Source organism: Mauremys reevesii, linkage group 6 (assembly GCF_016161935.1).
Source record: "Mauremys reevesii isolate NIE-2019 linkage group 6, ASM1616193v1, whole genome shotgun sequence".
Classification (NCBI taxonomy): domain Eukaryota; kingdom Metazoa; phylum Chordata; order Testudines; family Geoemydidae; genus Mauremys; species Mauremys reevesii.
The window spans coordinates 97,245,077-97,265,817 of NC_052628.1; the positions used below are offsets into that span (position 1 = coordinate 97,245,077).

The window sequence follows — 20,741 nt, forward strand, 5'->3', positions numbered from 1 at the left end:
CAGCTTCACTGAAGACAGTAGAGAACAGAGCTTAACCGGCAAATCTCAAATATTTCATTATCAAGGGAAAGGATGTTTTTACCTTCCTTCTCAGACACAGCACAGCCTAGAGTGGAGCACGTGGCCTGCTGAGGGACCAGGAATTCCCAAATTCTATTCCCAACTGTCACTGACATTCATCTTTTTTACATACAGAATGTCAGACATTTATTTATACCTCACTACACACCTATTACTTATATAGTAAGTGTCCTCCAACTTGTAGCATGTCAGTATCAGAACTAGGATTAGTAGAACCCAGATCCCCTGACTCCAAGAATTGTACCTAATACCCTCTACATCATCAACATGAGTCTTCTTCATCCCCCCGATAAATCACTAAACCCTCCATCTCTGTTTCCCCGTCTATAAAATAAGAGATAGGGTTAACAGAAGATAACGGTCTGTTGATAGAAAGGATTCTCCATCCATTTACCTGAAGTCAAATTCCAATATTATGGTAAATAGAGGAACTCTTACTCAAAGATCTTAGCTGCAGCTCACAGCTGAAGATTCTGCTGTGAAGTCAACTACTGAACCTCCTCCTCACCCAACCACTCTAATGATCCTAGGAGCAGATTTTCTGCCCCATTCTGCTCCCTTTGCACCATCCAGGAAGAACAAGAGATGTGGAAGCCACCTGCAAGTTCCTTGCAGGGATTCCCTGTGTGTAGGGTAGTGTCCAGCAGGTGCAGAACTAGTAGAATTGTCTGAATGCTCCCCTCTCCACAACCCTTGGCAGGGACGCTGGAGAAGGGGAATACACTGAGCTTAGCATCCTAGGGAACTAAAGCCAGTTGATGCAAGTTAAAGTAGTCCCAGGGCCCTGTAGCCTGCATCAGAGCCGGCGCATCAGGGACCAGCATCCAGTTACTTGATAGCTGTTCCACTGAAACCTGGCACAACCAATAGTACTCCCCTTAACATGATTTTTTCTTTTTTAAAGGGGTGAGAGGGTGGAAAGGAGGGAGGGAAACGGAATTCCCTTTCCTCGGAGGAGGAAGAGGTGGTTGCTTCTCTGACCTGTCCTTCCCATTCCACAGGATGGCTAGTGCCCAGAAACAGCTTTTTTATTTAAATAACGATTGGAGTGGAGATCATTTTATTTGCATTCTTAGTCCAGGGGGGCAGAGTCTGCCTGGGGTCTTCAGTGCTAGTGCAATCCAAATAATAATAATCATAACAATAAAAAAGAATAGCATCAGTAATATGGGAAAGCTGTTACATGTTTGAAGCAGTTTTAAAAATGATCAAGCTATTGCTGGCCAGTTTGTGCATTATGTGCATTTTTCCTAAGTTTCACGTACACAACTAACACTTATGTAGTTACCAAAACTCACTCTTTGCAGCATGTTCCCCACACACACTAGCCCCTCCTGAGCTGGAGATCTGCCAGCAATTAGGATGCCAGTAGACTGCTGTGTAATGGGCTTGAATCCCCATGAGAGGGGAGTGGTAATATATAGTTCCTGATCGACTGAATGACCTAATTAAAATTAGGTCATAAGTCCTTTGTTTTCAGGATGGGAGGAGATGAGTTCTAGTTTCAGGTGGAAAGTAGTTTTGGTCAGAAGAGCCTAAGTGAAGATTCTCTGGCCTGTAATCCTTTACTGTAACTGATTAGAGATTTTGCTTTTGGGGGTTAGTTGTGTGTTTTTTAAAGCAAGATTTCTAAAATATTTGGAGTTTCATGGAAGTCTCACATTTGGAGGCGTGGGCCCTCTGTTTATATACAGGGATTAAAGAAATTAAATGAAAAATGGTTCAAAGTCAGTAAAGCAAGACAACAGGACCACTGATCACTTTTTGGTTCCTAGTAGTTGTCCATGAAATTTAACATCTCTATGGAATTTTCAGATTTCTTTTCCCTAAAAAACCACTAAATGGGTCAGACAAATGTGAATCTCTTGATACTGGTGGAAAATAATCAGTCTTTTGACCTTACATCACTGAAGTATTTGAGAATTAGTTTACATCCAATCTGCATTTCAGAATTTGTGGAACATTAAGATATTTACATAGTTCAACCAAAGAGGTTACCAGAGATATTTGTGACATGAAAAAAAAAATACATGAAAAATCAATAAAAGATTTTTGGGTTTTTGTTAAATGCACTGCCTCCACTGTTCCTCTTAACTCTTAATTCTTGATAAATGTCACCTTTTACTGTACAGTGAAAGGTCAGTTGCTAAAACATGAGACAAGGTGGGTGAGGTAGTATCTTTTATTGGACCAACTTCTTCTGTTGGTAAGAAAGATGCTTTCGAGATAACAGAGCTCTTCACGTTGTTAAAAATGGGCACTTACTACTTCAAAGGGGCACTATCAATTTAAAAATCTCATTTTCATTTTTTTACTCTGGCCCTAGTATTGTAAAAATTAACATTTATTACTACAGCTGAAAAAGAAATGTCTAATTTTCAACTTTACGTTGTTCATAGGATCAAACTATGGATAGAGAGCACCATTGCCTATCTCTTGCTAGCATAAGAGCAGCACCCAGGCACTGTTCTGGTGATGCACACGCGTACATATTTCCTAAGGCCCTGCAAAAGTGTTTATTAGAATAACCACAACAGTAAACCTGAAACTGAAGAGTCAGCATATGAGCATGTGCACTCAGAAAGGAACTGAAGAGATATTGTTCTTGGTCTCATCCAAAAGTCCCTTCTGAACCTAAACAATGGGGAAGCAAACCCTTTAATGTTGTCTGGGTGTGGTTTGGGTTTTTTGTTTGTTTGTTTTAAGTTCATACCCCCTACAAACCCACCCTTTGTTATTGAAGATCCTAGCAATCATGATTTATAAGTCTTCTGCAAACCCATTAGCGGTCTATTGAGCCCCCCCTCTTCCCTCAACTCCCATGGACATGCCCCAAATATTAAGTGACGTCGGTATTTTGGTAGGAAAAATGGAACAGTAGGCTGATGACCCCATTTACTGGTCATTTCACCAAAATGCCTGGAAATTGTTTTAGATCAGGGAACTAAAGGATGAATAGTTAATCCAGTTATGTAATATGCACAATTTAGCTTGCCTTCGCTGCCTACTGCATCACCTTTGCAACAGGGTTCAAAGGGCTGAAATTCTCAAGGGCTGCTATTCAAAACAGATTTTTACCAGAATATGCCAAGTTTCAAGAGTTTACTAACATAGGAAAAATACAATCACCACCCATCACAGCTTTCACCATTCTCTCAATCCAACAAATCTTTGTTCTTAAAACGTATCTTCAGGAACATATAAATCTTGGAAAGTTTAAGCTTGAAAGATGAAAATTATGACTAAACCATGTAACAACATATATATTGATGAGAAATAGTCATGTACATCTAGCTACAACACTCACAATTCCTACAGTACCCATAGATAATACCACAATATTTAACAGTTACATATATGTTTTTCCACTTTGACAACATTATTGTAACAATGACCTTCTTCTATTCAGACTTGTGTACCTAATTAGTAATTTTCCTTTTCACCTGCCTCTAGGGACCTTTTAAAATACTGAAAGTTAGAAATTTCAGTTCAGAAAAAGACAGTCTTTGAGTATCCACCAAAAATCCATCAGCAGCTATTAAAGGGATTATTTAATACCCAAACTACATCAGTTTCCTCTCTCAAACACTGGAAGCACGACTAGTGACCAAGGAACACTTAACTTTGCCCTGGCTCCTCTGAAGTCTTCCTTCCCCAAGGGTTTAAAAAAAAAAAAAAAGAAGTTGTTTCCATAAACTTAGGCTACCTAGATGTATACAAGTAATTAGTTAGTTCAGTTTCTACATATTCACCTCCACCACGTTATTACCTTGTAAAGAATATTAGTTGCTCATTTAGCAATCCAGGAAAGAACATGAGTGTATTCTATGTTCCTATATAATTGTGAAAGTTTCAAATGCTGATCCAGAGAGGACTACAGCCATTTAAATCCATCATTGCAAGAACAAACTCCCATCACAATTCTCCTAGAAAGAAATATGCTTGAAAATCAAAACTCAACTCCTTTAAGAGAGTCTGAATGGTTTAGCTAACCATGACTTAAGTCACCAATTTTTGAGGCTTATAAAGATAGATATTTATATTCAGTCATCTGGCAGTTGCTAAAAGTGTTCTTTTAACAGTTACTTGGGGGCAGTCTCCAATTTGATGCAATCCTCAGATTGTTTTAACTGCCCTATGTATGCCTGAAGACCAACAAGGGCGGGGGGGGGGGGGGGGAGAGGTGAGGAATCATGCAGAAAGCTACTTGTGCACAGACATGAACACTAATTGCCCATGTTCTCTTTGGCGCACTGGCAAAGCAGACTGCACAGGCCTGCATTGCATGTGAAAGCTCTTGTATCTGTATGGCAGCTCTTAGCAGAACATCTCAAGTGCCCTTAATTGTTTATGTTCTTAATGCAGAGCCTCTTGAATACATTCATTTTTAATAGCAGGCTTGAGTGTGGGACCTATCAAAGAATGACAAAGCAACTCCATTCATTGGTTGTTGCAATGATGGTCTTTTGATTTATTTGCAAATGACAAGCTTGTCAGACCCCTGATTCAAGTGCTGCCCTCCTTTTTGAAGCATCATTAAAATTAACATGAAGGAATTCAGCTGCATTTTGCAAAGTGAAGCTGAGCCTGCAGTGTTGTCTTCATGTAATTTTTTTGCCTTGGTTCCTTCTAATTAATGACAAATGTTTTGACCTAACTGTTGCTAAGCATTAAGTGTTTGTATTTTTAATATGTCATTTTGCTATAGTTGCATTCTTGACATAAATGACAAAAAACAAAGCAGCCATACTTATTCCTAAATAAGATTGTCATACAGATCTTTTTAAGCACTTATGAAAGCAGTGTTCCTACCAATACAACAATATTTATTTATTCCATATTGTAAAAGAATGATTAATATTAATAAAATTTTCACAAATGTCTGATCCAACAGATGGCTTTGTATTCTAAAATACAATCTGCACACAACTTTCTTGTTTTTAAAATGTATAATATAGAAACCCATGCTGAAACCAATCTTTTCTTCAGGAAGTTGCTAGTTTTTGCTTTGGAAGTGAGAAAGGAAAAAGTGCAATGTAATCTTAAAAGACAATCACCCCCATATTAGGCCTTAGTTACACAAGAAAAATACTTCAACAAGTTCTCACCATTACTACCACTAGCTCATCTTTGCTAGTAATGTTGGAAGAAGCCCTAGCACAGAGGGCACACCAGGCATTTTGACATAGTACACAAGTCTCCTCTGACTGGGGCAAGTCAACATATAGTATAAGGCACGTGGCCTTTTTACACTAGGGCCCCCAACATAGGTAACACTGTAGGAACTAACCATATGTTAACAATGCAATAATTTTATTTATTAAGAGAGTATTCTACAAGTGTAGATAGGGTGTAAGTGTCCTTAGCAACAAGGATCCATTAAAAACACCTCTAGCCCTGTAAATGATATTTCAGATCTCAACCAACTTTATCTTAAATCATATATTTAGAATATTTAATAAGACATGTTAAATATTGTGGTTCAATACCATTATCTGTTTTCAAAAGGCACCTCGACACTTAAAGCCCAAATTGAAAAATAAAAAAAATTAGCAGCATAACATGTAGAAGCAGTGTGGTTAGTGCACTTTGTTAAGAGAAGTCTGCCCCCACAGATCTGAAAATAGCACTTTGTAGGCCACAAAACTAGATCAAGATATGAAAGCATTCAGTCTGATTCTGGTGTACATTAAGCGTGAGAGAGCAGGATTTTGCATGCCACATTTGTGGCCTTTTAGCATCCTTATAATTATTCAGTTTTGTATGCCACATTTCATATTCATTTTAGAATGCTAGATAATGTAGAGAACAGTTTAAGAGGGCAATAATAGGAATAAAAACCCAAATCTCAGTTATCTAGTTTTCTTATAATTTAAAAAGTAAATTCTTTGCCAATGGTGCTAGAGTCTAAAATACAAAAACCTGATATTCAAAAAACACTTGTCTTGGCTTTAAAATGATCCTATAGTCTATGTTAAAACAAAAGCTCGCTACAACTACAGATGTTCTGCTCCTTTTCCAGTGACACCTGTGATTCTAACAAGTTTATGTACTGTACATGAAGTCTCTCCAGACAAAGTTGTGCAGATGGCAGAAAAATAAAGTACATTCTAGTTGGGTTAAATAATAAAGTTATTCACAGAAAGTGTTGGAAGATGACCATTTGAAAGGCTCTCATTGACTTCAATGGGACCAGGACTTGACCCTTAGCGATAAACAGCGTGGCTTATCAAGATCATTTTCTTATGTATTCTTTGTAAATCATAAAATAGCAAAAATAATCTTTTACAGGAATTACTAGATTAAACCCACTTTAGAGTAAGTAGTCAATAAAATATTTAAACTGTTACACCAAAATTCCATATATTATAGGACAAAAGCAGCTTTAAAAAAGTAAAAATGAAGCAGCATGTGAAATGTAGTCATACAAGTGATAAAATCTAAAAGAAAACTGGTCCTATTGTATCAAGTCTTTGCCAGTTAGACCAAAGCTAATTACCAAAATACAGATTACATTTAGAAGTGGCCTTAAAAAAAAAATTAGTGACTAATCAAGTTATCCAACCTCATCCTGTTAATAAAAAGGCATCCTAGTGTGTGAAAAGGTTGGAACAAATATCTTAAAGAAAAAAGAAAAAAAACACACACAAGGACAAAAATTATAGACTGTCAATTCAAGTTTACAACAGCATTAGAAACTAAATTTAAGTACTCTGCCTTCATTTGCACTTCTCCACATGGAAGGCCAATCACAGCATTGAACAACTTCTGCATGAAGGAAAAGTACTTCCAGCCATTTATACTGTGTAACACTAACCCACCAGGGAATAAAGGTCAATGTTGCACTCTTGGTCATTACTGAATCATTTGAGATGATCTGTGGAGAGGATGAGATGAAAATCGAAGGATGTGAGAATGTTGCAAATGGCTTGACCTCAGACCAATTTTCATCTCCATCTGTCTAACAGACGTGGATAAAAGCTCTCTTTATGTGACTCACTTGACTGTTTTAAATCCATGCTGCAAGCCAGGAATCAGTTAAATGTTGCATTAATAAAAAAAACAATCCTTTCACACATCACAATTCTGTTTACAAATTTTAAAGTTTAGAGGTATGTATTTTCTCATATTCCTGCAGCTTTGCTGAAAAAAGCAACACAGAACAGTAGTGCATTTCAAAAAAAATCAAGATCCTCAAAAACAAAAAAGGGGTTAATAACTCATCAGTCGCCCCCCACCACAAAGAGGCGCTTCTAAACTTCTTAGTCTCCACTATGTTTGCTAAAAAATTGTTATATAAAGACACTAAAAAATGTTAGTTGCAAATAATTGGGTTGGGGTTTTTTTGTTTTTTTTAATATAAACAACCTGAAAACTAAAATAATTTGAGGCTTTTTAGTATTTAAGTCTAACATTCTATGAACTCTCCTGTTCATAAGCGTTACTGAATCCAGGTTGAGTACTGAGATAAGCATATATTATTAATAACCATTTATTTACAACTAATACAGTCCCTTGTTTTGGCAATGACTGCAAAAAGAAAAAACATGAAGACAACATGCCATTTAAAAGTTGAGGCCCCCACAGTACATCAATGTCAAACAACAGCGTGTCAAGCTAAGATTCAATTCAGGTAAGTGCCACTGCCAAATTTTCTTGTTCCCAGACGTGCTTTAAGATTATTTTATTGCTTAAAATTTAATTTGTTCCAACTCACGTCTCCATGACAACGTTGGCTAACCCTGCAAATCATTTGGGTAATTGGATATCTTATCTTTCTATTGCTCTCAAATCGAATGATTCTGCTAGAATTGTAACAGCCAATCAAATTTACAGGCCTCCTGAGTAATAGACTCAGAAAAGTAGCCAAATTCATCTCCTCTTTACAGCCATATTAACCAGTATACGACAAACTGTAGAAGTCGGCTTTTAAACTATATTTTAAAATTATAAACACTGTCATTACTAATATTCTCACCAACAGGAGGGGTGAGGTTTTTTACTCTATGAAAGGAAAACGATCTAATAAGCAGCAATGGGTACTCATTTCAAATAAAAGGAACAATTCCTGTATTTGGGGCAAAAGCCAACAGTTTAACATGACAGCTAGTAAATGCATATCTCCCTCTGCCCCACGTTTGTATTTGTACTCACTTAAAATCACAAGGTAAGGCAGCCAAAATATTATGAGAGTAAACCCCAGGAGATGACATCCTCACATTTGTTTTAATGTTTCGCCACTGAAAATGTAGGGTGCATGTAGTTTGTTTGGGAAGTAAAAATATCAGGATTTCTATTAAAGTCTCAAAGCATACTATGTACATTTCACAATGCGGAAAATTTACATTTTTGATTCCAGACCTTAGGTTACATTTTTTCTGAAGCCTCTCAGATGTCAGTTTAAGCTATAGAAAGGCCAAAATATTCCAACATAAGTATATGATACACAAGTCAACTGTTACATTTATCAGATGTGGGTTTGGACTTCACTCAACTTTAAAGTACAGTCACTGGATACATTTCAGTTTTCCAATTCCAATTTTCTCTGTAATAGCGCAGTGAGCTGCTCTGCAGCAGCTATTGACCAAGCATTGTAAATAACTGCCCATCCCACTTTCAGCTGTAAATGCTGCTGAACCCAGGCCAACTGGCAGGAATAAGGAACACTTTAGCATCTTGACAACAGCCTTTCACACATCTTTAGTATGTCAGGCCTCTTTTTAAATTAGGCTTAACAGAAGGACACTGTTATCACATCTCCCTGCTAATCCAAATGTTCATCATGTCCCACTTCATGAATTCTGACTTAACACTCAGCACTTACGCACATTCACAGAGGCCCATAACTAGCCTTTCAGTTCCACTGTTTTGTTTCAATATCTAGCCTCGAATACACAATGAAACTGTCTGAGGCCTCATAACTGAATAAATGTAAAACTAAGCTTTACCTCTGGTCAACTGTTTACACCCAATTCTCTTCTTGAAGTCCCAATTCCACCTAGTTGTCACTGTCCCCTCCTAGGAACAAGAGCATCTCCAAAGCCATCCAACATGCATCCAACTTAAAGCATGAAGAATATCAACCACATAAACGGTTCCCCCAGGACAAACGGATACAATATCTCCTTCAGCTAGATGCTGGTGCTGCAGGCAGAATCTCTACTTTCTATGCAGGATCTGATTCCTGTTGATGCTGGGCCTCTACATTAAGACTCTTCCTTTACAGGAACACAGAGGACCAAGAACTGGCATTTTACTCTCATCTAACTTCTCCCCCTTGGACATCTTGTAACTATTTTAAATCTTACCCATTTTTATACTGATTGTAGCCAGTTCTAAATATCCTGTCACCTTTAGTAACTCTTTCATGTCTACCCTATGCTTATCATAGGATGGGAAGGGACCTCAAGAGGTCATCTAGTCTAGCCCCCTGCACTCATGGCAGGATTAAGTATTATCTAGACCATCCCTGACAGGTGTTTGTCTTGACAAGTAGACTTGGCCCTTTATACCAGTCTACATACTCATACCCACACATGTACCAATGTGCAAGAATGCCCTCTGAAGTTTCTATCATATAGAACTTTCCTGTATCAGGAAGTAGCAATAAAAAACCCAGAAGTGTTGCACAGCTGGGGAGGCCCCAGGGTTTTTCAAGTTAGATAGTGAACTCTTTAGGCCAATGTGCACTTTTATAGTACCTAGAACAATAGGTTTTGGATCTCGATCGAGGCCCTTTGGGTGCTACCAAAATCCATAAAAGATTAGAATGTTGGTGCAATTTGGACTTCAGTGGAATGACTCAGACACAAAGTCATCAGATTTGAGGATCAAGAGAAGGAGCTGCTTGGAGTTAGTGTAACATGGAAAAATTCACATTCATACCACAGAAACTGGCATAGCCATCCCCTAGTACATCAAAGTATAAAAATAATACACAGGAAGTCTTTACTGAAAGATACAATAATTATGCAACTTTTCTACATTTACACATCAGAATGACAATATATTACCAAGTGGTGTTGCAAATTTAATGACCAATTAAATTTAAAGAAATAAAGATTTTAGGGCATTATCAACAGTTCCAAGAAAGAAGTTAAGTGAAATGTTTACATTGGCCCTGTTCCTTTAACAAGAGTTAAACTGAAAGAGATTTAGCATTGATTTTGAAGCTATTAAAATCCACTGGACATGTTTCTACACCGATACCAATAGGTCATGCATGTGAATGTTGTTGTAAGCTACTTCAGACATAAGACTCCACGAGCAAGAGCGGCAGTACTGAAAACAGTTTACTACACGATGAATACGTGAAATCTTCGATATTCTATTTTACAGAGCTACCCGAGCTAACTTGTTTCCATCATTTCTTTTAATTAAGCTAAAAATAAAACCTTAACTGGATCTACTACAGGGAAGAGTACAACGATTGGGTTTATCAGAAGATAAGCACTTCTAAAACAATTTTAGAACTAGGCAGACTTAAGCAGATTGTGTAAAACCCAAAGCTTCAGTTATAGATGCCCTTTCCTTATCTTGACCTCACAATAGCTGTTTCCCCCCCCCCCCATCTCATGTGCTTAATACCTGATCAAGATGCAGCTAAACAAACAGACCCATTCTGCTCCCCTTCTCCTAAACTGAAAGCTACCTTTTTGTTTTCACTCACTAATCCATAGAAGCTTTTCAAATGGCACAAATAGAGGCAGCAGCATTTTGTTCTCTAAATCAATTTTCTCCTCAGCCATCAACTAGATGTTCCGGCACAGAGAAAGAACAGTCCTTCCCTTCTAATTCAAAAATCCATACTTGCATTGCCCTTGCAAACTGCTAAACAAGCAGTATCGGCAATTCACTTGTGTTCTGTAATATATTTACTGCAAATCCCAATGGCTTGCCTCCTAATGCAGTTCTCTTTTGTGTCTATTCTTGTCAATACACTGACTGGTCACCTTACTTCTAAGTTACTTTGACCGACTGTTTATCCAAGACATCAAAAAGCTGCAAGAGGAACAAAAACATCAGTTGGGAAGAAACTCAGTTTGCTGCCCACTATCTTTAGCAGCTTAATTACTACTTTGCCAAATATGTTTTGTTTTGAAACACCTACCAGAAAAGTACAGGCCACATTCCAGGATATAACACAGGCATATCCCTCATGAGAATTTTGTTTTACAATTTAGTTATTAACACCAGTTGACTTAAGTTTGCAAGGAAACTGATGACTCAAAATACTGCTTCCAAATGCACTACTGATAAGGGAGACAAGCACCATGGAAAGCTTGCCACCATCACATTGTTAACTCCGTTATTCCAATTCCCCCAGGTTGTGCCTGTGTTGTCTATAGGGTGACCAGATGTCAAAACTGAAATCCCTAACATCGGTCGACGCGGGACAAACAAGCAAATATCGGGACAGTCCCGATAAAATCAGGACGTCTGGTCACCCTAGTTGTCTATTTAAACCGTAACCTCTCTGAGACAGGGACCATCTGTTTGTTTCGTGTTTGTACAACGCCAAGTGCCATGGGGCCTGGTCCACGGTTCCTTGGTGCTAAAATAATATAAAGAATAATAATAAAGTACCCATTTGTTTAACTTGTGTTTAAATTTGGCCCAACTGCTGAGACTAGTTAGAAGGACTGCAGTAATGGTGTCTGACAAAGTGGCAAGCTACCTACTTAGAAATGGGTGAAGACTACCAGCTCGTTTAGCATAGTCCACTGAATAACTGACAGATAGTAGTAACTACATCATTGACCGGGGCAAGCCAATGATCAAGAGGTGAAATGTTCTGTCTCATTACCAATCCTCTCAGCTTTCTAGTACCCAGAGCTCAGATTGGGTATAAAGTGAGATGACTACACTCATTTAGAAATGCTGATGGTTCTTTTATATATCTTTTATAATCACACTTGTAAAGTACATATGACATTTTGAGAGGGGAAGAAAGTCATTATGATCCTATCTTTATGTTTCCTTTAAGACACAGATTCTATGTATCTTAAGTTTCCAAAAGTTAACAAAGCCACTTAATGTTGTCATTACACAGCATCAAAATCTTTAGGAAAAATTCATAAAATTGACTCCAATAATTAAAATGCAATTAAGAAAAAAGGCAAAAAATTAATTTATCTTTAAATCCCTTTCAACAATACCACCATCCTATTAAAGAGCTGCAGAGAGCCAAGTAAGCCTCATAATTCCCCACTATTTAACCGCTCCTGGAGATTGTGATAGTAAAAGACTTGGGTCTTGAAAATCGTTTAAAGTGATTTCACATGACAGACTTAACTAAGAGGACATTTAACTCTTGTACTACTGGTTAGTATATATGCAGTTAAGGGTTTTATTATTTTGCAAGAAAGGCAATAAGCCAAAGAAAGTGCAAAGACATTTGCCTGAAGGCAGGTCAAAGATCATAACTATCCACCCAAAGACTCAGAGACCCACCTGTCAATTTTAAGGACAGCAGAAACTCACCACACACTGTAGAAGTTTATATAACTTTGTCAGTGGGTTCAACAGTGATGGCTCTCTCTTTGGCTGCCTGCCACTGAACAAAAGCTAATCTTACACCTAAACAATTTGGACATTAAACACACAGGAAGCTTTATCTCCTGACTTATTCCAGAAGATGACAGACATTGCTGATGAAAATAAAGAGACATTGCTCTAATACCCGATGACAGCAGCCCTTCGAGTATAATATGGCTATTAACACCCGACAGACAGTATGCCTCGGCGCCAGCAGCTGCAGTGCATCCATTGCTGGCCATGGAAGTCACAGTAGGAAAGGATTGAGAACGAAAGTTAATATTTAAAAACCTATAAAATGCTCCCCAGTCATTAGAATGTAATGTCCTAATGAGTATAAAATCTACATGCAAGTCAATATATCCTGAACATCATCTCCGCTACTACACACATCCAAGCACTAGTTGAGAACAATTCTATAGGGTTTTTTTGTTTTGGTTTATTATGTTTTGTTTTGTATTTCTTTGTTTCTATTTATTTTAATGTGGATACTTGTAAAACAGCATAAAAACCTATATTAAACAATATAACGAGTCTGATTTAAGTCTACCAAAGCTAGTTCATGACAAAAACAAGAAAGGAAGCTACAAACTGAACAGTGAGGATAAATATATTTAAACAGACGCTTTGCTCACTAAGCACTGTCCATGCTCCAGAGTTAAAATAATGCAGAAGTAGGAGAGTCATATGTAATTAAAAACTACTGTAATACATATGCACAAGGGGCAGAGTTAAGGCTGTGGAGGCAACCTTAACTTTGCCATTTCCTGACCTGAGTGCATCACTTTCTAAAAGAATGCTTAAGTTAACGCAGTACATTTTAGAATGGCATATTTCCTTTTGTAAAGGGCTGTTTATAACAAATTGTCTGGAATAAATTCACAAAGGCTTGAATGTTGTTATAAACTCCTGAATTAAAGGATAATGGAACTGTTTACACAACATTAACACATAATATCCGTGCAACAAACCAGCTTTTACATGGGAAGGCAAGCTATAATTACATCACTTTTTATTTGGGTGACACTTATTTTAACACTGGTGCAGCACTTCATTGTGTGAAGAGCCACTGAAGTTGTATAAAAAAAATTAATCAGACCAACAACTCTGAAGGGCTTCACACAAAGCAAGGGTAACATCTACACAGGAGACAGGCCTTCAGAACATTAAAGCTTGTTCAGTGGAAAGTTTCCCCATCACTGCATTTTTCTGTAACAAAGATGTTGTCAGAAATGACAATTTCTTGTGTCCCCTGATGATGCCTTGCTAGCATTTGGTTATAAGCCATAAAGCAGGAATAATTTCAGCCTGTCAGGAGTCTAGCTAATGCCCAGTTTCCCCCAGAGAGAATTCCTGTCAAACGTAATGAGAGCTCCAAAGGCCCTCTCTACAACATAATGAGCACTTAGGCCATGCTGGTGATCAGCCAGCAAAAAGCATCAATTTGAGGCTGGCTACACCCTAGGGACTAGACGTCACCAGTTTTAATAAGAATTATGATTATTATCTACCAAATGCCTTCATAGTATTTGAAATTTAGAAGGATGTTTTTCAATTTAAGACAACTTATACTGAATTGTAACAGTGCTATTTTGCACCTCTGTAGTTTAGGTCTGAATTTGAGGTTTTAAAAGACTCTGCACTCAAGTGGAAGCTGTTATATGGAAGACATGAGAACCCACTAACACTAAAGCTGCTTATTTTCTTGTCAGCTTTCATTTTTTGGATCATCATGCACTTCCCCAGAAGTTTATCCTTTCATCCCTTAGATTATGATTAAACAAAACACAGACATTAAAAATCACAATATTAGGCACACACAAAACATACTGCCTTTTCCAGCTAGACTGTCACAGGTTATAATACATTCTTTCATTTATTTTAAAAGTTTCTACACTATATCACCACAGCAAATAAACATTACACACCATTTATATATAAACATTAAAGCCTGACAATACACAGAAGCTATGGTCAATGTGGAAATATGAGTTCTGAGGTTCCTTGATTTTGTGGACTTAACTTTAGGGTAACATCAAAAGTTAACATTTTTAGTGCATTTATACACTAAATGCATGTTCTCATCAACTGTTCCATTATTTTAAACCCATCTACAGGACAGTTACATAGACTTATAATAGGATCAAAAGTTCTTGTAATACTTATACCAGAAGAGGTTTGCATTTAGATATTAATTTTATCATAACTTTGTCACCATTAAGTTATTTGAAGCATAGAGTTTTTTCCGCTGAACCCAAAACAGTTGCCTGAAGTAAAAGCTGACAATGTTGCAAAAGAAAAAAAAAATAAAAATCAGCTCTATAGCTAATCTGAGTGTCACAAATGGTAGCCCAAATCGTCTCCCTACAAAATTCACTGTTACCTCAAAACAAAGTTGTCATATTTCTGTATTAGTCAATACTTCGAATTTAAATAAATGCATCTCCAACGGAGCATGTAAAGCTACACATCTAACTCCACATTACCAAAATTTGATATTTTTCAGGGCATGATACATTTTAAGAAAAAAATATCAAAGAGTTCAGAGTTACAAAAACAGAATTCAGCTCTGAAATATACTTGCTTAATGAAAGTCTTTGAATATACTGAAGATCTGAAACCTGAACTAATCAATTTCTTTGCTGTGCCCTAGCCGGTCAGCCGTGCTCTTTAATTTAATGAAACAAGAGTTTTAGATGAAATAGCACATATACATCAAGAAAGAATTGTATTGTTGCACTTTGAAATGTGTCCAACTGTGCAACTTCATCTAATGATAATTTTTTTAAGAGGCCATCGATTTCTGAAAGACTTATTGTACCAGCATCTTGATGAAAAAGTGAATGTCAGCATATCTACAGAATACTTACACCCTGCCATTAATGCTTTCTTTGGCAGACAATGAGTACTCAATTGAGGGTCCTCCGGGCTGAGCAATCATTTAGCTTTTCTTCTCTTATGAGGTCCTTAGTGCCTTGTTCCAGTTCAATACCTCTTTTTTATTCACCATTATAGTGGCCATAAGTGTGAATTTTATGGGAACTTGCAAACTCAGTCATAAGAATTTTCCAAGTCACTAATCTTTTCATATTTTGAAATTGCCAGGTTTTCAGCAACTATCAACATATGCTGCAGATGCATAAGAGACTGATTAGACAGATCTAGGGCTGTACTAACTAGGAATTTCCTCAAAGAAATCTCTTTCCTTATAAACCATTTAACTCAAGTGTCTTTGTTTAGAGGCAAGCCATTTCCTATATATTTATCAACATCTTTCAGAACCAGCACCAACACAACCATTCTGTTCTGTAGACCTTATTTGTCCCATCATTTTATATTAGGTAGGTGAACAATGTTTACTAGTCACAACTATGAATCAATCCACTCTTTCTGACATACTGCACTAATTCAAATATAAATCCAAAAGCTGCATTTTAGTACCCTAAACACATTATAAAGTTGGACTATATATTTAGTAGTTATGAACTTAGATGAACATCTTACCTGTTTATGCATTTCAATGTTTAATCCATAGGACATTTCATAATACTGCAAATAAAGGAAAGTACAATTTAAAACCAGCATACAATAGTAAAGTAGATACTTGCTGTAATAAACAAAAGGGAAAAACAAATATTTTATACTTACCATCACATAGTGCCTCTGCATTTCTGTCTTTTCACTTGCCAGTTTCTCACATTCCAATTTAAGGCTACAAAAATAAAACACACAGACACTTTAATGTAAATGTTATGACACTTGTTTTGACATCTACCTGCCCTATTTGCACTTTGATAGCTTATTAGTCTTTCCCCTTCAATATAAATAACAAACTTTAGCCTGGTATCATAACAGAAAAACAGAATATGAATATAAAGAGTACACAGCATCCATCAAATCAGATCAGACTCATTTTAAATACATACTAAATAAGGCTTTAATATAAAAAAAACTATGCTTAGAGTGATTACCAAAAATTGTCACAACCCCCAGACTATGGTACTGCCTGAATTACTACAGTTTAAATGAGAAGTAAAAAGATCTTTCTAGGTGACTAGGAATTAGTGTACCAGAGTTCAAAAGCATAACCACAGCAGAAGACTCACCTGCGTTTCAGTTCTAAACCTTTACTCCAAAAAGTCTCCTGATTTTGTACTTCGCTATCTTGCCAAAGTCTTGAAGATGTATAGCCTTTGAGCATTATTTAAAATTTGATTTGCCTTTTCTTTTTATATACTTATGAGAACAAAAATAAAGTGAAGCAGCTGTAGTTTCAAATAACCTATACCCTTACTACGCCAATATCTCCAATTAAAATAAAATATTAAATACCATTTCTTTGTAATATGGACTGGTAACTGACTTTTTTTTAATTAAAGAAAATAGTAAGCAATCAAAGTGGCTGGTGTGCATGCTCACCTTTTTTATATGTAACAGTATACAGTTTAAGTTTTGCAATTTTTAAATATAAGACCTATAAAAATAGGCCCCAGAGGCCTTGATAAGTTGGGTTTTATCTGTATAGGTAAACACTATATACACATCATAATCATGAAGGCCGAATCCAAACTTCAAAAAGAAGAAAATTTGTACACAGAGCCTTCTATTAATCTCTGCTCAGCCATAGGATACAGCTACACACCAAGGGACACATTCCCTGTTAATGCCAAAAGTACTGTCTATGCAATGATGGGAAAATACACCCTTGATATCTGCAGAGACCTCAGCAATAAGCACAAGAACTAGCAACACAGTTGCCAGCTTCAAGGATGGCATAGCAACCATAACTCAAATCTACCAAAGCAATGAAATTCACTTATCTGTGGTAGTACACTAAAATCCTTATTTGCTCTTTAAATACTGCTTATTTTCATGTTTATATTTTTGCATTAACATTGTAAACAAAAAAGTGCAGACATACACTACATGAGAACTAACCATAACATTTTCTGCTAGGGAGTTAGGGTGGAGAGTCTCTCAGAATACTTTGCACTTATGAGGGTTTTTCACTTAAGGATCCTACCAAAGAGTTAAATTTCACACTCCCACCCTGAATACTTTACAGATGGTCACAAACAGAACATTAGGTGACCAAGCTGGGCTTAGAACCTAGTGGTCCCAAACTCTGTCACTCCCATTTTCACCACTAGACTCCACTGCTTCCTACTGAACTTCTAACTCTTATTAAAAGCTTATTTCAACAGTGCCTTGGTACTGGAATGCAGGAACATGAGGACAAAGGCACCCATTGACCTGCTGTTCTGAACACAGCCAGTTACAAAATTCCCCAAGAGCAAATATTGACAGTTATTGTGAAGCTCTAAAAAACACACAGAAAAAAAGTTCATCTGAACAGCAGCAAAACAGGCTATGAAAACAATGGCAAGGAAAGAAAAGGAGAAGTGAATGACAGGGTTTAACGGTGACTCTCCACGCCACCATCTGGACGCTGATATAAAAAACAGCTTCTCCCACCAGCGAAAGTGGAGACAAGAAAAAAGAAAAACACCCCACTGAACAACACGTTGTGCACCAGCTTGAATCCTCAAATGCAGTACATGCCTGAGGCCTATGGTACAGGAAGAATTGGTTATGAACAGAGCATGCTGCACCCACCTGTGATACTGAGCTTGGAGGAACTGAAACTCCTCTTTGATCCGATCCAGAGACTCTGGAATAGTGAATTTAAAAGGCTGACCTGCAGCCTGGTGCGGTGTCTAGAAAGGCCAGCAGAGGAAAGAGCAGGCACAAGAAAGGAAAAATGTTTAAAACAGTTAGCAAGGCCATAGGACAGGCATGAAAGATAACCTACTTATTCCAGTGTCTGCACAGCTAACTTCTTAGGGACCGTTCCCCAGCAACATGCCACCCTACACTCCAACTGGGGCACCTCCAACAGCAATGGGTCCCACGCTCATGAACATCGCACCCCAGGAAAGAGAGGAAGCTTAATTCCAGCACAGGATACAATAGGAGACCGCTAAGGAAAGGGGGAAGAGACTTGGGGACCCAACTCAACCCCCCATCCCCGTCACTATTACCCACCACCCCTCTCAATCAATCAGTAAGTAAGGTGGTTTTCACTCCACCCTGGGATATAACTGCACAGGGATGGGCAGCAGGATCCCCCCCCCCCCCTTTACACTTGTCACCACCATCCCAGGAAAACTAGTCGGTGCTAACTCCTCCCTGCGGTAAAATCACATGCCGGGGAGGAGGGGGGGGGGGGCGCACACATCCTGTCTCTGCTCGAGCCAGTTTATTTGGCTGCAACTAAAGAAGGGGGAAGGAGCCAACCTGGCGGCGAGGCGAAGGAGCGTCCCGGCCCCGCCATTGTCATTTATATGCAAATAAGTTACACATTAAAACAAAGGGGCGAGAAGGAGCCCCTCCCGCAGTGCCCTCCATACACAGGCGGGGTCTGCGTTCCGGGAAAGGGACACGCGGGGAGCCCCCCCGCCCGAGTGCGGGCAGGAAAACCAAGAAGTTGCCCCGTGCCCTGGTGCGGGTCTGTCGCTCTTGGGGCAGGAAGCCCTGGGGCCCGCAGGACAGCGAGGGCTGAAGAGTGGAGCCCTCCAGGCAGCCGGGCAAGGGCCACTCACTCACCCAGGGCAAAGGGCAGCCTCTGCCATGGGGCTCCTGCAGGGAGGGGGCGCCGAGAGGGTAGCCCGGCCCGGGGGTTACTTACGGGATGCCGGCTCTGGGGGAACATGGCTCTGGCCGCCGCTTTGCTCCTTTGCAGCTCAATTCTCGACTCAGTCCCCAACTTTAGATCCCGAGCCCCGAGCAGCCCCCGCGGGCAGACGCCGCTGCTCAGCGGCCCGGCCGCGGCATCCTCCTCCCGCCGCCTTCTCCTTTGTTGTTGTTGTTGGGCTGGGGGCTCGGCCAGCAACGCGCCCCCGCCGCTTTCGGAAAAGTCACCGGCAGGTGTCGGCTCCTTGGGCGCGTCGGCCCCAGCCGGTCCCCAGGCCACGCGGCTCCGCGGGGCGGGGGCGGTGCAAGGCGGGGGGTGGCCGCTCCCCTCGCTGCCCGACCTCCTCCTCCTCTGGCCGCTGCTTCTAGCTGCAGAGTAAATAATCCCCTTTCGCAGGCTCGTAACTTGTGCAATTGTAAGACCGGAAACTCCGAACGCAGGCGACTCCTCTCCCCACAGCTCCTGCCCGCAGGGGAAATCCAGGCCGGGGCGCGGGTGCGCTGGCACCGGCGGGACACTCAGCAGATGGGGGCGCAAGAGAAAGTCTCCGGCGAGCGCCGCGCTGCTCCCGGGCGTTGGCGAAGGGGCCGGTCGCAAAGTAGCGGGGGCCGGCTCCAGCGGCACATGCACCACGGGGAAGGGGAACCACGAACCGCGGAGACCCCTCGGGCCGTTGCAAAGAGAGGCACCAACACCCACCCCCTGGTCCCAGGCCACCCACCCCCCGGCGGGACTAATCAAAGGGAAGCGCCTCCGCGCAGCAGCGCCACTACAACCTCCTCCGGCCGGGCGCGCATCGGGGAGCAGCGACTCTCATCAGCGCCCCGCAAGCGCCGCGCGCAGCAGCAGCATCCTGGGCTCTCCCGGGCCGGCGCCTCGCCTCGCCCCGCTCACGGCCGGGACAAAGTTCTTTCCAGCACCCCGGGGTGACACATCCAGATAATGGCGGCCGGGAAGAAAAACAGCCCCCCAATTACAGCGGCCCCTCCATGGATAATAGTGCGCAGTATGCAAACTTCGCGGGGTATGGGCCGAGGAGCGCAGCGCCGCGGCAGCAGCAGCAGCCTCGCAATATACAGGACACAATGTATCCGCCCGCGCCGGTTACATTAACACGCGGTTTCACACTCCTCTAGCTAACCAGCCACCCGGCCCCGCCCACTCGAGGGGAGGAGGGGATCCCTGGCCAATCGCCTGCTCATGCGCCAACGTGGGGTGCTGATGTACTCCTCTCGACTGCCCAATGGGACAAGCCTCTGGTCTCTCCAGCTCTCCTGGCGGAGCTGCAGGACTCTTCCGAGTGGACCAATAGGAGGCCGTGGAACGCTCAGAGCGGCAGGGAGAACGGGAAGGTCGGTGGGAAGGAGAGGGGAGAGGCTGAACTGTCAATCAAAGTAACGTGGGCGGGGGGGCAGAGAAAAAGGAGGAG

The 20,741-nt window shown here is 40.2% G+C and overlaps 1 protein-coding gene across 3 annotated transcripts in view; it reads right to left on the reverse strand.

Moving 5' to 3' along the window:
* Positions 1-20,119, reverse strand: part of LOC120407826 (transducin-like enhancer protein 1) — a 93,893-nt gene extending 73,774 nt beyond the window's left edge. Inside the window, exons 1-4 of one of the 3 annotated variants that reach the window (XM_039544013.1) lie at positions 19,307-20,119; positions 18,235-18,335; positions 16,267-16,330; positions 16,123-16,167 (exon numbers count right to left, since the gene is read on the reverse strand). In XM_039544013.1, coding sequence (XP_039399947.1) covers positions 16,123-16,167; positions 16,267-16,330; positions 18,235-18,335; positions 19,307-19,330 — 234 coding nt within the window. In that variant the 5' untranslated portion in view covers positions 19,331-20,119. Of the gene's footprint in view, positions 1-16,122; positions 16,168-16,266; positions 16,331-18,234; positions 18,336-18,430; positions 18,681-19,306 lie in introns of those variants that run through there. The other 2 variants (XM_039544014.1, XM_039544015.1) reach the window with 2 other exon arrangements.
* Positions 20,120-20,741: the final 622 nt, after the last annotated feature.